We start from the raw sequence: 16,584 nt of genomic DNA, 5'->3' as shown, positions 1-16,584 counted from the left end.
CGGAGCGGAGCGCGAGAGCGCGTTTCCGGTCCGCCGGGGAACCGGAGCGCAGAGACTGAGAGCAGCTGCCCTGCGCACATCCACATCCAGCGGCGCTCTTTGTATCCAACACATCGGCACGAACGCGGCCCGTACAGCACGGCGACAAGCTCCTGCGGAAAGGTAAACGCGCCAAAAGTGTCTCGCTCGTCTTCTTTCCCATCCCGCCTCTGCGCTATTTGGACGTTTTTTATCCAACGAAAACGGCTCCGTCGCGGGTTCATCATCATGACATGTATATCGGCGTCCGCTGGTGAGACAAAGCCGTTTCTTCGCCCTCAAACAAAACCAAAGCTGGATGGACACGAAGCTCTGCCGTACCATTTTATGGTCATGCTCGGAAATTCTGTTTTTGTTTGTTTGTTTTTTTTTCTTTACATTTCTGCACCGGAGATGTTGTAAAAATATCAGTTGTCGGTGCGAATTGGAGCGGTAGGCCCAGCTAACCCACATCTCAAATCTCCTTTCTTCCTTCTTTCCTTTGATGTGTTTCATAAGAGAAACCGGAGCCGCTTAGTCACAAAATGTAGCGATGTAACTTCAGGGTAACTGTTTACGTACGTGTGTCATCATTATAACGGTTAACAGCGGCTAAACTGAATTATTCTAGAATCTAGTGTTCGGAAGCTGCAGAGTCGTAAGTCGGCGGTATGTAAAGTAATGTAGCCGTTTTTTTCTCCATTTTATTTGTGTTTATTTATCAATCAATAACGGAACGCTCGATCTCTCGGTTTTGTTCCTTTGTTGGAGTGAAAAAGGCACCTCGTTAATGAGTGCAGATTGGAACGGAGAGAAAGGAATTGGAATTCGCGATCATCCCGGCGACGTATCTCTCCATCTGTTCCTCTCGTACCTTATTATTAATCACGCGCGGCGGAGTGGCTGTTACTTTGTAGTTTGTTACCCCTTTTTTTCCCCCCTTCTCTTTGCGTGACAGATGTAAGTCCTCTTTCAAAACGAAGTGTTTTACCCCGCAAGTGAGAGTAGCTATTATTATATATATATAAAATTCTATAATATATTAAATAATAGAATATAAAGTAAGTTTTTTTTTTTTTTTTTTTTTTTTGTGCGGTACCACTGTATCAGGAACGTTGTACACAGCGACCAGTCCATCAATTGTCTGTTGGTTGTGTTAAAGAAGAGTAGTGATGTTGTGTCACGTTGTGGAGGTGTTAAACTTGGGTTTCTACTCCCCTGCGAGTGAAAAGTGAATGTGTGCGGTGGATCGGGTTCTTCTTCAGGGTTTCCTGATGTCCCCAGTGAAGGCTGGTCTCCAAAACCCTTTTTTCTCCAGGGTTTTTTGTAATGAATATGAATGTTATTCCATATCTCCCTGGGAAGCGTCATACTGGTTATGTGATCTGGTATCTGAGATGGTGATATCGGGGAAAAAAAGGGACACTGGCATACTAAAGCTCAAGTTCCCCTTCCAACTGCTCGAGTTGTTCTTGCTAATGAGAAGAGCCCTTATTTCCGATCTTTTCAAAAACTCCCAGGTCTAAATTGCAACGGGAGCTCACAGAATGAACACACACACACACACACACACACACACATTTTCAGAACCGCTTGTCCCATACGGGGTCGTGGGGAACCGGAGCCTACCCGGCAACACAGGGCGTAAGGCCGGAGAGGGAAGGGACACACCCAGGACGGGACGCCAGTCCGTCGCAAGGCACCCCAAGCGGGACTCGAACCCCAGACCCACTGAAGAGCAGGACTGTGGTCCAACCCACTGCGCCACCGCACCCCCCTTAGAATGAACACAAAAACAACAATTATTTGTACTTCCTTGAACCTGTGTACTGTACTCTACAGCTAAGAACCACACCAATCTCTTCAAGTACATGGATGATAAGCAGATTTTTTGGACATTTTGGGTATACAGTACCAGTAGGATAACCAGTACCGAAACAATATTTGAAATAGTTATGAAAATGAATGTGTAAAGTAAAAGGCCTATACAGTATTATGTTTGTATTGTTACCTTTCAGTGTAACATTGAGTTTCCCGGCTTTTTTGCTCTGTGGTACTCGGCGTACCTCAGGGCTCCTTTTCAGTCCTGTAAATATTTCAGCACATCAGATTACACATTATGTAATATGAGAATAAAACACATTTTATTCCTTGTATTTATATTCTGGTAGAATGACTTGAAAAAAATTAAAATTGCACACTTTTGAAATATACTTTATGTTGTTGTGCAGTTTGAAGGCTGTAGTGTGTTATTTGTAGGGAAAGCTGCACATGTAAAAACAAGAACAATGCTGTGTTACATAGCATGTGATTTTATCATAGTACAACGCAGTGTTTTTCCATGCTGTATGACTGGATGTTGGCTACTTTTGCCAGCATTGTCTTTATTAAAATAGTTTGGTTTCTTGACATCTTTGCCTGTTTCGGTTCTCTCAAGTAGCACTTCCTGCTCCAGGTGACCAGCTAGAATTCTTTTCTTTCGGTTTTTTGTAGTTTTTTTTTTTTTTTTTTTTGAAATGCCCTGTTTTACGTTGCTCACACAATGCTGGCAGTCATACAGTTTCCACAGGAAATGCTTGCTTTCTTTTCAGTTTTACCATTATTTTCTGAACGTGTGAAGCGAGATGGAAGAGAGCTGAGTTTTAAAAAAAAAAAAAGTCTTTGTTTATCAGATTCAAGGAGCGTCGTGGAGGATTCGAGGAGACTTTTTTGCCGTGACTTAACCGAAGCCTTTATCCTGATCTACTTGCAACAGCACACGCTTGCAAAGCTGGCTATTTTAATAGAGCAATTGAGGTGAAGTACTTTTTTCAAGGGTACAAACAGCGTAATTCCTCCCAGGATTTCAGCGGACAACCCACGTAATACAAGGCAATGTGTTTAACCATTAGAGTACCAGCTACACCGTATCATTTAGTGACATTACAGTAATTCCAGTGGATTGGTGACTCTGAATTGCCTGGAGTGTGTGTGTGTGTGTGTGTGTGTGTGTGTGTGTGTGTGTGTGGGGCAATCCTTTGACTGACTGGCATCCCATCCAGAGTATGCCCTCTTACCCTTATGGTTTACGCTTCCGGGATAGGCTCTGGACAACTGTGACCCTGACATGAACGAGTGGTTACTTATAGTGCGTGAATAAGTACAGTAATTATGATTAACATTTATTTATCTGATGCCTTCATCTCAGCTATGTTCAATGCACTCTTCACATTACAACAAGCCGTTATCATTTACTACAGTTATTTACATGCACATATGTAGCAGGGCTTTCTTACTGTATTAGATACGGTTAAATACCTTGCTCAGGGGTACTACAGTAGGAGCAGGATTCGGACCACTTTCCTTCAGCTTACGCGAGCGTTGTCCTAAGTAGGCCTACTGCACTACCTGCTGCTGCAGTCGCGTTAATAAATCCCTTAATATTGACTCTTACTGGCAGATGAAAAATGTTCAGCAGAAAAAAAAAGAAAAACTTTGTGTTTGTTTTTAAGTTGCATGTTTAGAAATTATATTAGAAATACACACACACACATTTTCAGAACCGCTTGTCCCAGACGGGGTCACGGGGAACCGGAGCCTACCCAGTAACACAGGGCGTAAGGCCAGAGGGGGAAGGGGACGCACCCAGGACAGGACGCCAGTCTGCCGCAAGGCATCCCAAGCGGGATTCGAACCCCAGACCCACCGGAGAGCAGGACTGTGGTCCAACCCACTGCGCCACCGCACCCCTATATTAGAAATATTAGAAGAAATTATAGGCAGTGAGATGTTCCTAAATACCACAGAATGTATGTTAAGGCATCAGGTGAGCACCCCAGGCGTGTTATTGCTCAAAGTGTGTTTAAAAGGAAGAAAGAGGACTTGTGGTCGTTTTTTACAGTTCCATTTATACCTGCGTGAAAGCGAAATGCCAAGCGTTCCTGTGCCTCGCTCAAAATACACGAGAAGAATTGTTCACAGCTTAGGAGTTGTTCGTACCTGTGTTTGTTTTTCGCACCTTTTCATCGAGTGACAGCCCAGGAATGGTACTCTGTTGTAATTTCCGTTTGTTCTCTTCCTCAGGTTTGCTTTTCATTAGTGCTGTGTGGTCATAATGCTGACAGAGAATGGACGCCCCTGAATATCTGGATCTGGATGAGATCGACTTCACTGATGACCTAGCTGTGAGTAGACCAGGAAGGAGCTTTGAACTGCGGTCTTAATATTCCGGAGCGGAGATGACGCACTCGGTCCGTGGGGGGCTGGCGTGCAAGCTGGTTTTGGCTTCAATCAGTTTATCTGACTTATCTGGTTTAATTATTTTATAATTTATTATTTTGCCAAATAGCCTGTATCTACACACTCAGCGCTGATTATAGATTTCAAAATGTCCTTCTTTCCTGGTCTGATTTTGCTTCACATTTTTTTTATCAATGAAAACCAATTGAGACTATTAAAGACGTTACTGTAATAATCATAATCAGTAGTATGGAGCAGTGGTATATGGATTGTGGCAATAAAACATGTTAAGTGTTACATCGCTTCACTGTAGTATTTCACTTTTGTTCCTTGCACTTTCTTCATGTCGTTTTTATTACATGGATTTTTCAGCTCCACTTTAGAATATGCTCGTGGGGGGGGGGAACACATGCGTTTCATATTCTGTTTGAAGTTTGGTTCGATTTGGTTTGGTAAAGTTCAGTAAAGGGCTCACGATTATTTAACCAACTGGGTTTTGATACTGTAGACACAGTCCTTCTGTAAATAGCCAGCCGTTGTTTATAGACCCAGTAAACCTTGAAAATAAAATACTATCAAATAAAAAAAAAAGTCAAATAAGTAATATTTATTTTCTTTCTCCGTTTATGTATAATTTAGAGTAGAAGAAAAAAGTTAAATTGTAATCAGATGAAAAAAAATTAATTTTTTCTTGCCTCTATTGCAAACGTAATCTTAAAAAATGGTCAGACATAGAATGGTGAAGAAGCTTTTCATATACTCCTATATTTGCTACTACAACTGTGCGCGTTGCTCAAAGCTTTGCAGACGTGATTCAGAAATGCTTCATAGATACAATGAAATTTTAAATAAGGAATATACAATAGATGTTTCTTTTCTTTTTTTAAAAATTTCTAGGAACAAACCACGAAAAACTAAAAACCATGTTAAAAAAACAAACACGAAGAATTGAGTGTACATTTAATGTAATTATACACCCTCACCCTTGCATAATAGCCTTGTGGACAATCTCCTGTTGTGAGGGTATTAAATGACCATTATTTCTTGTGGAAAAAATAATTGTTTCATGTACAAAAAAATGTGTCACCTGAAGTTTATGGAAAACCAAAATGAAGGGTATTTTTGTGCATGACATTGATACCAACACGTTTTATATTGTTTAACAGAAATGATTAGTCTATAAAGGTAATGTATTCAACAAAAAAACACATATGAGTACCCCTATGTACACACGGGTTTCCTCCCACAGTCCAAAGATGTCCGTTTTAACTGGTGATTTTATTTTATTTATTTTGAAGCACAAAAACTAATTACTGTTGAAACAAATAATAATTATGTATTTGATTTATGACAGCTTACATAATTAAAGGTTTTTCGGGAGAATATCATCTGCAGAAGGTGGTTGAGGGCTGTATGACTTCATAAGCAGTTATAGCCGGTTTCCACTGCCCTTCATTTGTCTGAGGGATGGGTGTCCGTGGAGTATGAGGTTAGGAAGTAGCCCATAAATGAATTTACCGGCTCAGGTGTGATAGTTTTTAGGAGTTAATGATGAATGAACATGAACAGTACATGATGTGAGGATTTCATACTTTCACTGATTTAGCAGCAGCTTTAAATTAAACGCATGATAATGTTTCCTTTCATACAGTATTCTGTGACATCTTTGAAGAATATCCCGGAACTTTGCCGAAGAAATGATTCCCAGGGTGAAGAGAGACAAGGTAGATCTGGCGAACCGTGGATCCTGAAACTGGTCTGGAATGACTTGGTTACGGATTTGTCAGTTATTGTGCATTACATCGTAGCGTTGATTTTCTGGTGCTCTTGTTTCAGTTCCACCTATGAACTGGAGTCGTGGGATCCCCTCACACGGAGGAAATGGAATCAAACCCGCCGGTATTGCCGACGTGCACAGCAAGTTCCGACCCGTCAAGCGGGTGTCGCCCCTCAAGCACCAGCCAGAGGTGTCGGACACCGAGGCCGACAGCAAAGGGCAGAATGCAGAGGGCAGCAAAGGGGAGACATCTGACAAGGCGAACGTGGCAAACGTGTCCTGCACCGACAGCCAGGGCTTCAAAGGCAAGGGTGGCGGTCCACTGTTTGGGGAGCTGGAGCACTATGACCTGGACATGGACGAGATCCTGGACGTGCCTTATATCAAGTCCAGCCAGCAGATGGCCACGCTGCCCCGGGTGGCAGCTGAGAAGAAGCCGCTGGGCAGCGGCGCTGGCGACCGGGGCCATGTCGCAAAGACCACCACCCTGCCCCATTCAGAGACGCTGGGCGCCATGACACAGTATTGCGTGCTCTCCCCTGTGAAGGGTCCCGAGGTGCGCAAGTCCAAGTCCGTGGAGTCCGAATTCATTCGGCAGCCCGGCGGGGGCCACGGACACGTCCAGAGCGGCCTGGGCTGCTCCGCAGCTTCCGAGGCAGAGAAGCTCCTGCCCAGCAGGACGTTCCAGGAGCCCAGGGTTCACAAGGCGGGAGTCGGGATCCCTGGGGGTCAGCCTCCCATGTTCCCGGTTCCAGGTTGTACCGGGGCAGCATGGAGCAGCCCCAGGGCACATGGCGAGTGCGATGAGGATGCAAAGAAGGCTCAGAATATCATCAACATCATCCGCGGGGGGCAAATATCTCTGCTGGTGAGCAAGCATTTAGAACGTGTGGCGGAGGCGGCTGGTGTACTTATTTACTGGACCAGTAGACTACCAGTGTAAATCCTTGGAGGGGAACTGTTTTTGCGTCTTTGAGAAGCATAGTTCATCTGGGAAACTATCTGAGCTAATGGGTATATATAGTAAATGGTATGCGTGATTGACTGTTATGCATTAAGACGTCTTAAAAGCAAAAAAAAAGAAGTTACGTGTGATTTGTTTCACTCTGCTATGCGACACAGCCTCATCTGGCCGCGGACAACTTGGAGCTCATCCGAGACGAGGAGGGTAACAACCTGCTGCATATCTCGGCTTCGCAAGGACATGCCGAATGCCTGCAGCATCTCACCTCCCTCATGGGAGAGGACTGTCTGAACGAGCGCAACAGTGAGCAGCTCTCCCCGGCCGGCCTGGCCATCAAGGTGCGTTGAGGCGCAGATCCATGGCCTCCATCCATCCATCCATCTATCCATCCATCCAGCAGGGCACCTAGTGAACTAAAAGCCAAAAGTGTGGGGAAAAGCAGCTCCTCCAAACCCACAGTAGAGCATTGTGGAGCCATTCTGGAGAGCAGAACCCTCTTTGACTGTAGGGGGTTGAGTAGCTGTGGTCTTCCTTGGAGGTGGGGCTAATATAAAAACTGCAGTTGGTTAAGAGCGGGTGGTCTAAGAGGTGGGCGCAGTCCGGCAGTAGTACGGTGGGTTTGTGCTTTATCAGAGTTTATTTTAAAAATTCTAATATAACGCTATATACCTTTCGTTGTATTTTTGCTTAAGTTATGTGGTACGAGTCAAAATAATGAGAATCACAGTTATGCCGGTGCCAGAAGCTAATGGCCTGAGTGTTGGCCTATCTTTGCTGTTTCAACAGGGTTATTTAGCCCCATAAACATTCTTATTATCCTTGATGGTTACTAGTATTTACAATAATTATCAGTGGGGAAGAAATTGTTTAAAGCTTGTGAAATATGAAATGCTTGCATTTCCAGAACACAATTCTCAGTAAACTGAGAACCCTCTGTAGGACAAATATGTAGGGCAGTCCAGAAGGTGGGGCCAGTATGCTGTAGATATTTGAATATGCAGATCAGGCTGGGAAGCAGGACCAGTATGACAGCGGTAATTATTTGAATAAGTAGGTCAGTCTAGGGGGTGGGAACAGTTTAATAGCTGTAGCTATTTGAATATGTAGGTCAGACCAGGAGGCGGAGCCAGTATGCTGTAAATATTTGAATATGCAGATCAATCTAGGAAGTGGGGCCAGAATAACAGTTGTAGATATTTGAATATGCAGATCAGTCTAGGAAGTGGGACCAGTTTGATAGCTGTAGTTATTTGAATATGTAGGTCAGACTAGGAGATGGGGCCAGTATGCTGTAAATATTTGAATATGCAGATCAGTCTAGGAGGCGGGGCCTATATTAACGCTGTATTTCATTAAGTGTGAGATGTCATTCCTTTGCAGAGGTCACTCAGTGCGGATGGTGTCACCGCTTACGAAGTGAACGGCACAGGATCAAAATGTGATGTATTTCTCTAGCGCAGGTCGCCGGAGGTCAGCGTTCCCCCGATTAATGCTTTGGTGCAAATTGAACTTACGGTCGAACGTGTCTGATGGGAGCTTTGGATCCCCGCAGAACGGACACCTGGAGTGCGTGCGCTGGATGGTGAGCGAGACGGAGGCCATTGCGGAGCTCAGCTGCACGCGAGACCACCCCAGTCTGATCCACTACGCCGCGCGATACGGCCAGGTGAGCGCTGGCCGTTTGCCGACTCAAGTCGATGTCTTCGCCAAAGCTTTTATCACGCAGATGAAAATGGGCAAACGCCATAATGGGAATAAATAGCTCGGGACAGAAGTGTCCGCTGAGCCAATAAATGAAGCGCGGTGTTTTCTTCGTGAAATTGAGGTAATTCGGTGTTCTGGAGGGCGGCTGTACGGAAGAATGTACCTAATTAAATACCTCGCTTTAGGGGCACCCTTTTCCAGGCGTTTCACTGCACCGTAATCCTGGGTTTATGTTAATTGCGCGTACGTGAAATCTGACAGAAAAAAAGCAGCCCGAAGCGAACCGAGCGTTTCTTCTTCCCGCTGCCATGCTGGCAGAGCTCACCGCTGTTCCGTTCTCGGGATTAATTACGTATGTTTGTTTATGTTAATATTTGCGGCGGCTCAGCTCTGCTGACATTTATGTGGGAGGTCTGCAGGGCCCATTGTTTGCGGTCTCATTCTGTTGTGTTCGCCTTTATTTATTTGTTTGGCACGGACTTTGAAGCGCTGTGTATATTACAGAGGAGGAGAAGTGAACAAGGGGAGTAAACGGTGTTACTGCGGCAGAGTGTTAACTGCAATAAAGGGCGCTGGAGTGAACGAGCGCTCCGTTTCCAATACTCGGCGCGGCACGCGCACGGGCGTTCGAGGAAGGTTCGAGCTGGTTGTCGCACGCCCGAGAGGTCCAAAATCAGAAGTCTGCAGGTTCTTAATGGTGGAATGAGCTTCTTCTGTCCCTCAGAACTGCTGAATCCCTGAAAATATTAAAAAAAAAAAAAAATAAAAGGGGTCTTAACCCAGTTCTTTTAGTCCCACTTCTCTACTGATCTACAAGCTCCAAAAATTTGCATCGCACCATCTGTCACTGTCATTTTTCTGCTTCCGTTCAGTGTCGGTTCTATAGGCAGCTACTCGTGTACCACGCGCAGCACGAACTGCGCTTTGACGATCGCGCGTGTGCTTCTTTACTCCTTATTCTGCTGTGAAATGGACTTGTTTACCGTGAGCTGTCGATTCAAGTGAATGTGCGAGACGCAGAGGTCCGGTTGTCCTTCCGCAGGAGAAGATCCTGCTGTGGCTGCTGCAGTTCATGCAGGAACAGGCCATCTCCCTGGACGAGCTGGATGGCCAGGGGAACAGTGCCGTACACGTGGCCGCTCAGCACGGACACTTGGGCTGCATTCAGGTAGCGCCGCTTGCCCGACGCACACGTGCAGACGTAGAAGATGAGCTCATTTCCTTATAAGAAGGATCAGAAATCACAGCAAGGCCTAAAAAATGATACGCTGGAATTCTGGCGTGAATGAGCGACGCTGTTGGCACTGAGCCAACTGCGCCATCTTTTGGGGAAAACCTTCAGATCCTTTGTTTCCGCGAAACAAAGCTGCGCGGTAGCTCCGTTCTGCAAGTCATTAATGAGCAGATACGCATTTTTCTCACTAAGCGTTTCCATCACTGAGAAACAGAAGTTTTCATTTGCAAGTCAGGCGCATAATGATGCAATTTGTATGTTCGTTTTGCAGCGTGCTTATATTTAATATATAATAATCATTAATATTAACTATGATTGGACTAGTAAACAATTTTTTTTCCTTCCTGTGCTTCTCACTTGTAACACTTGTCTAAAGTTATATATTTATTTATGAACATGCACAGTGCTGCCTGAAAGTATGTGAACCCCTTGTGTCCCTCACTTTTACCATAAAATTGTTTTTAATGAGAACCAGTCATTCGCATCTGACATAATAGGTGTGATTATAAATTCCTTACGTTGCCGTAGAAGAAATTACGTTTGTAGTAGATACACGGAAGTAGCGAATGTGCAAAAATAAGTGAACCCCAAGCTGCGTTGGTTAAACCGAGTTGGTAAGTAGAATCAGGTGTGTAAATCATGCTCTTATTCATTTTTTTAGTTTGTTGTTTTATTATATTTAACTTATAAACTATGTTTAAGATTTAGAAGTTATTTTAATGTTTTAAACGAGAATAATGACAGTCCCCGTAGGGCTCGCATTCCTCGAAGCAGAACTGTGGACTCCCCATATCTGAAGATGCCCCCAATGTCTTCCCTGCCAGACCCTGGTGGAGTACGGCTCCAACGTCACCGTGCAGAACCAGCAAGGGGACCGGCCTTCCCAGACTGCCGAGCGGCACGGCCACACCACCTGCTCGCGATACCTGGTTGTGGTGGAAACCTGCATGTCGCTGGCCTCCCAGGTGGTCAAGCTGACCAAGCAGCTTAATGAGTGAGTGTTTCGGTTATGCGGTTCAGCCGGGGGTCCCCATCCCGCTCCGCGGAAGCCGCCCGTGTGTACCGGTCACGCAAATTCAGGTTTAAGTTGACACGAATCACTTTTTTAGCGAAGTACCGCCGAGTGGACTCTTGAGCACATCGACCGCGTGTCCTCCGGTGGTGTCCTCGGAGTAGAAATAATCCAAGGAGTTACCTTTAACTCGTACCGCTGTTTTCGCGGGGCGTATATTTCAGCAGAAATGGCAAAGACGTAGATGGAGCCGAACGTCGCTCTCGTTTTAATAAACGTCTCCCGAGAGGAGAGAAGCCGGCCTGTCCCGTTGCGGTTCTTTGCGCTCCCGCGCTCGCTGTTAAAACGTGTGTGACTGCAGGCAGACTGCTGAGAGGATGACCCTGCAGAACCAGATGCAGCAGCTCCTGGAATCGCCGCACCTGGATGGCTCGCCGTCTCTGTCACCCAGGTGTGCCCCGCAGCCACCCGGCCGGTCCTGCTCCTTCTCGGTCCACATTCGCTCTGCACCGTTTTGCGTTTTTCTTTATAACGATGATTTTAAGACGTCGAGTGGAAGTAGGAGGGATCGGGGTTTTATTACACCGCTTTGAACCGACGGTATGTTGAGATTTGGGTTCTAATTATGTAATTACATTATTATGCAACGCATAGCATTGATATCACCTTTAAGAATTTATAATTGTCTTGTTTTATCATATTTTATTATGTCTGCATGGATGGATAGACCCGGGACCGTTATGTAAAAATTTTCAGCTCGGTTTTGGGTCTTTTTGCCTTTTGACCGATGGTATGCACATAATTTCTTTTTCCTTAATTTAAGTATTAATCAAGTATTTAAAACACATCAAATACAACAGATGCCCAAAGCTCAGAAAAAAATTTAAACTCCATTCACTCAGTGAAATGACAGATGAATGAAATTTAAAACATAAAATTCTGTTTCGTTTGACAGAATATAAAACTACAGGATACACACACACACACACACATTTTCAGAACCGCTTGTCCCTTACGGGGTCACGGGGAACCGGAGCCTACCCGGCAACACAGGGCGTAAGGCCGGAGGGGGAAGGGGACACACCCAGGACGGGACGCCAGTCCGTCGCAAGGCACCCCAAGCGGGACTCGAACCCCAGACCCACCAGACAGCAGGACTGCGGTCCAACCCACTGCGCCACCGCACCCCCCAACTACAGGATATCGAATATTAAAAAAAAAATCTTTATATTAAACCATTAACAGGTCTGCAGCATAAAATCGGTCACTCACCAACTTTATATTTCTTAAAATATGTCTCCTCGATTATCTGTTAAAAAAAAAAAAAAAGAAAAAACACTGAAACATGCATTCATGAAAACACCACACGAAACTCTAAAATGACCATTAAATATCAACTGTTAAAATCAACAACTCAAGAACTCGCACGAAAACCCTCCGTACATGTTGACCGATTCCTTTATTTCCACCAGCTCCTTTGTCCCACCTTTGGGGTCGTGGCCTGAGATGACCTTGACGGTGGAGGCAGCGGCCGGCGATGGGCAGTGGGTGCTGCGGCAGCGGGACGTGGACACGGACGCGGTGCTGCGGCAGCTGCTGGGCAAGGAGATAGCGGAGAAGGTGTGTACCCAGGAGAGGCTGTCGCTGGAGTTCCGCGACGGATCCCGGGAGGCGGCGCGGAGGCCGGGGGCGGCGCTGACGGGCCGCCGCGAACTCAAGTTGGCCAGGCTGAAGCAGCTCATGCAGCGGTCGCTCAGCGAGTCGGACTCCGACGCTTACCCGGGCGAAGAGCAGAAGCATTCCGGCGCCGTCGGCCGACCCGACAGGCCTCGGCAGCTGGCCGTCGCGGACGGCGAGGAGCAATCCGCCGGCTCGCACCCGCCGGCCAGGAGGCACGGCGCAGCCGCCGAGCGCAAGTTCTCCTTCGCCCACGGCACCTCGAAGTCCGTGGACGGGTACAACCCCTCTCCAACCTCAGACGGCAGCGATCACGACCACGAGCCGAAATCGGAAACGCCGGGCGACGGGCAAAAGGTGACTACGAGCCCCAAGAGCGCCCTCAAGTCGCCGTCTTCCAGGAGGAAGACCTCCCAGAACCTCAAACTCAGGGTGACGTTTGACGAGCCGGTCGTTCACAAGGAAGGCCAGGAGGGAGAGGCTAAGGGCGCGCATGGCAAGGACGCCGAGAAAGGAGGGGCGAGGACTTCGGCGGGATCCGAGTCCGGGGAAATGTGGAAGCGGCCTTTCGGAACCTTCCGCTCCATTATGGAGTCGTTGGGCGGGAACCAGAACAGCAACAACAGCAATCAGCAGACCGCTTCGGCGGCCAAGCAGTGCGTCTCCGGCGCGTCGCACGGCTCGCCCGGCAGGAAAACGTGGGACGCTAAATCGAGCCCCGCCGGCCCGTCCAAATCCAAGGGCAAGGCGAGTGCCGTGTAGTAAGTGCCTTCGGTGAACGCGCGGTTCACCCGACGAGCAACCTGCTCTTACCCTGATCTTACCCTAATCTTACTTCACAAGTGTGAGATTTTTTTCAGGCCTGAAAGCAGGATATTTCCCCTCCCGTAAGTGGCGGGTTCTGGAGGGAACGACTTCAACCAGCTCTTCATTCACTGAAACCGAACGACTTTCCGCTGACGCAAAAGACGAGACGGATTGCTCCGGGGATTCTCCTTTTTTTTTTTTCTTTTTATTTTTATTTTAAGTAAACGTAAAAGCAGACGGAGCACTTGGTGTTCGTACACTTGTACCACTGTACCGGAGCCAGTGTATATAGAATTACTCCACTATTAACCAAGACTGCAATATCTACTGTTAGTTTTGATCCAAATGTCTTTTAACATTTTGGAGATCAGTAATTTTAGTTATGAAATAAACTTGTATATTTTTGTTTGGACTTTTTACATGTACCTTTGGCCAATCAGACCAATGCAGTGTATACTGTAAATATTTAAAAAAAAAAAAGAAAAAACTAAAAAGCAACACTTGCTGATGTTTTCCATGTTGGAATTGTTCCACTTTGGATCATTTAAGTTCTTTTTTTTTGGTCTGGAATCACAACACCTGTATTCTAACAACAGCAGTGTTAAGGGCAGTTTTATGGCAATGCTGTTACTTATTTTGTTTATGATTATTGTTCTTATTACAGTTATGAAAAGGTGGGTAAACAAAGCATGACATGGGAGAAGCATGAATTAAAGTACTGTTTTTCATTACTACAGCAGTCGGGGAGGTGGGTGCCTCATTGTGAAGGCTGCTATTTTTTTATTTACATTTATTTACTTAGCAGATGCTTTTCTCCAAGCGACTTCCAATGAACTCTATGTAGTGTTATGAGCCCACACACCTTATTCACCGCGGTGACTTACACTGCCAGATACACTACTTACACTGGGTCACTCATCCATACATCAGTGGAACACACACACTCTCTCTGTCACTCACACACTATGGGGGAACCTGAGCAGCATGTCTTTGGACTGTGGGAGGAAACCAGAGCACCCGAAGACTTACACTGCTAGATACACTACTTACACTGGGTCACTCATCCATACATCAGTGCAACACACACTCTCTCTGTCACTCACACACTATGGATGAACCTGAACAGCATGTCTTTGGACTGTGGGAGGAAACCAGAGCACCCGAAGACTTACACTGCTAGATACACTACTTACACTGGGTCACTCATCCATACACCAGTGGAACACACACTCTCCGTGTCACTCGCACACATTTTTGTCTCATGACTTTTGTCTGTTCAAACTGTTGATAAGGTTGTTGTACCCTTTGATGGTTTGTAAATTTAACATTTCTTAAATCTTAAAGTTCTGTTTTTTATAATCTTTTATAAAGAAATAATCCTGATTGATACTATTGTTAATAAAATCCCAATAAATGTAATGAGATATCTAAAACCACGTGCCCCGCCTGTATCCGTTTTTGTGAATGCATAACGAAATGTGGCTTAACTTTCCGTTTTTTTTTTTGAGTCATTTGCAGATATTTGTGATGTGCTTTCGTTTCGTTAAGTTTTATACACTGAGCTACTTACAGATATTTACCCGTTTGTATAGCTGGGTGATTCTTACTGTGCCACTTCAGGGTGAGTACCTTGATGAAGGGTATTACAGGAGGAGGTAGGAGCTGAATGCAGGTGTTTTAAGTGCAAAGCAGCAGCTCTAACCACTACGCCACCTGCTGGCCCCTTAAAGTACCACTTGTACTGTAGTACTGGAAATGCTCGTTTCAGATTAGAATATGGTAAACAGTGTTGTCCCCAAGGGGACGTCTGTCACCACAAACAAAGCACTACGCACTGCGTGGGTGAGTACTGTACCGCACTTTATTTGCTTTCTGGCACTGTGTGACCAAGCAGGCCTCTCGTCTCACCGCGTACTGTGGGCCTCCGGGGAAAGCGTGCAGTTTCACGGCGATTCACGCCGACCCGATGCTGACGTTTAAGAAGGAATTTACGACGGCGTTTGAAAAATCTGAGCGGGGAGAGAGAGAATTAAGGGGAAGGATGAAATATTAATGTGCAGTGTGCCTGTCTCCCGAGTTCCCAGTTCACTTTAGCAAACTTTGCAGACGGACTAAATACAAAGAGCTGACTGCTGAATGAATTATGGATATTGCTTTACCAATAAATGCCATAATTTTAAGTTAACAGAGGGTTTTGCGTGAGATGGATTGCACCAGTGTCACGCTAATACCCTTTTGAGTGTGCTGCACTTTTTGCTTTATTCCATTTAATCTCTCGAAACTTCAAAGGGGATTTTTATTGGTGCAGAGTCCCGAATTATGTCCGTTTGAAAATCTTAGTTATGATGGTAATGGTAATGACAGTGATTATAAACATAACTACATAAATAGGCCTGGCAGTTATCCTGATGGGTTTATCAAAATTCATTTTTCACTTTGAAGTCGTCGACCGGTGGAGGAGGCAGGGAAATGACCCCGGGGCCTCGCATGTTCGGAAATGCAGATGAAGCCAAGGCCGCCCCTAATAACGTGTGTTTATTCCTTTAGCGGAAGCTTTCCTCCAGTGCGGCATATAATGATTATCATCGAGTGTATAGGCGGCAGAGGGGCGCGGTGGCGCAGTGGGTTGGACCGGGTCCTGCTCTCCGGTGGGTCTGGGGTTTGAGTCCCGCTTGGGGTGCCTTGCCATCGATGGACCATCCTGGGTGTGTCCCCTCCCCCTCTGGCCTTACGCCCTGTGTTGCTGGGTCAGGCTCTGGTTCCCCGTGACCCTGTATGGGACAAGCGGTTCAGAAAATGTGTGTGTGTGTGTGTGTGTGTGTGTGTGTGTGTGTGTGTGTGTGTGTGTGTGTGTGTGTGTGGCTTACAGTGCTAGACATGCTACATTAAACACTCAACAAACATTCACCCATCTGTACCACAGTGTGGTGTAACACGCAAACTCACACACACAGACTCCCTACAGGCAGTTCAGAGTCAGACTGTGGGAGGAAACCAGAGTATACAAACCCAGGAACCCACGTCTGAATCCGCAGCCTGGGAATTGCGGGGCACCAGATCTACCTGCTGTGCCGCACCGCACGAGGTACCGCACCGTAGGCCCCTCTGTTGCAATTCTGAGCCCTGGTCTGGATTCGGGCCAAAGCCCCCGTTTCATTTGGGAGCTCCGGGAA

At 46.1% G+C, this 16,584-nt stretch overlaps 1 protein-coding gene across 5 annotated transcripts; it reads left to right on the top strand.

The window, feature by feature from the left end:
* sncaip (synuclein, alpha interacting protein) lies at positions 1–14,245 on the top strand. 5 transcript variants are annotated; one of them, XM_029259632.1, is made up of 10 exons: positions 1–162; positions 4,081–4,181; positions 5,888–5,960; positions 6,073–6,881; positions 7,136–7,315; positions 8,530–8,643; positions 9,724–9,849; positions 10,740–10,909; positions 11,289–11,378; positions 12,400–14,245. In XM_029259632.1, the coding sequence occupies exons 2-10, from the start codon at positions 4,125–4,127 to the stop codon at positions 13,364–13,366; spliced, it is 2,586 nt and encodes an 861-aa protein (XP_029115465.1). In that variant the 5' UTR covers positions 1–162; positions 4,081–4,124; the 3' UTR covers positions 13,367–14,245. The 5 variants fall into 5 exon arrangements, with proteins under 5 accessions (XP_029115465.1, XP_029115466.1, XP_029115469.1 ...); XM_029259633.1 differs by having other exon boundaries at positions 4,078–4,181; XM_029259634.1 differs by lacking the exon at positions 1–162 and adding an exon at positions 179–274.
* The last annotated feature ends 2,339 nt before the right edge of the window (positions 14,246–16,584 follow it).

This window comes from Scleropages formosus, chromosome 17, assembly GCF_900964775.1.
Source record: "Scleropages formosus chromosome 17, fSclFor1.1, whole genome shotgun sequence".
NCBI classification, from domain to species: Eukaryota; Metazoa; Chordata; class Actinopteri; order Osteoglossiformes; family Osteoglossidae; genus Scleropages; species Scleropages formosus.
Note: the sequence above shows the minus strand (reverse complement) of the source record. Positions and strands in the feature narration are given on the sequence as shown.

Excerpts from the sequence above, each read along its gene's own strand:
- sncaip (XM_029259632.1), top strand. The coding sequence starts at position 4,125 with ATGGACGCCCCTGAATATCTGGATCTGGATGAGATCGACTTCACTGAT. Across the intron at positions 6,882-7,135 it reads GGGGGCAAATATCTCTGCTG|CCTCATCTGGCCGCGGACAA; the intron begins GTGAGCAAGCAT and ends TATGCGACACAG. Across the intron at positions 7,316-8,529 it reads CGGCCGGCCTGGCCATCAAG|AACGGACACCTGGAGTGCGT; the intron begins GTGCGTTGAGGC and ends GGATCCCCGCAG.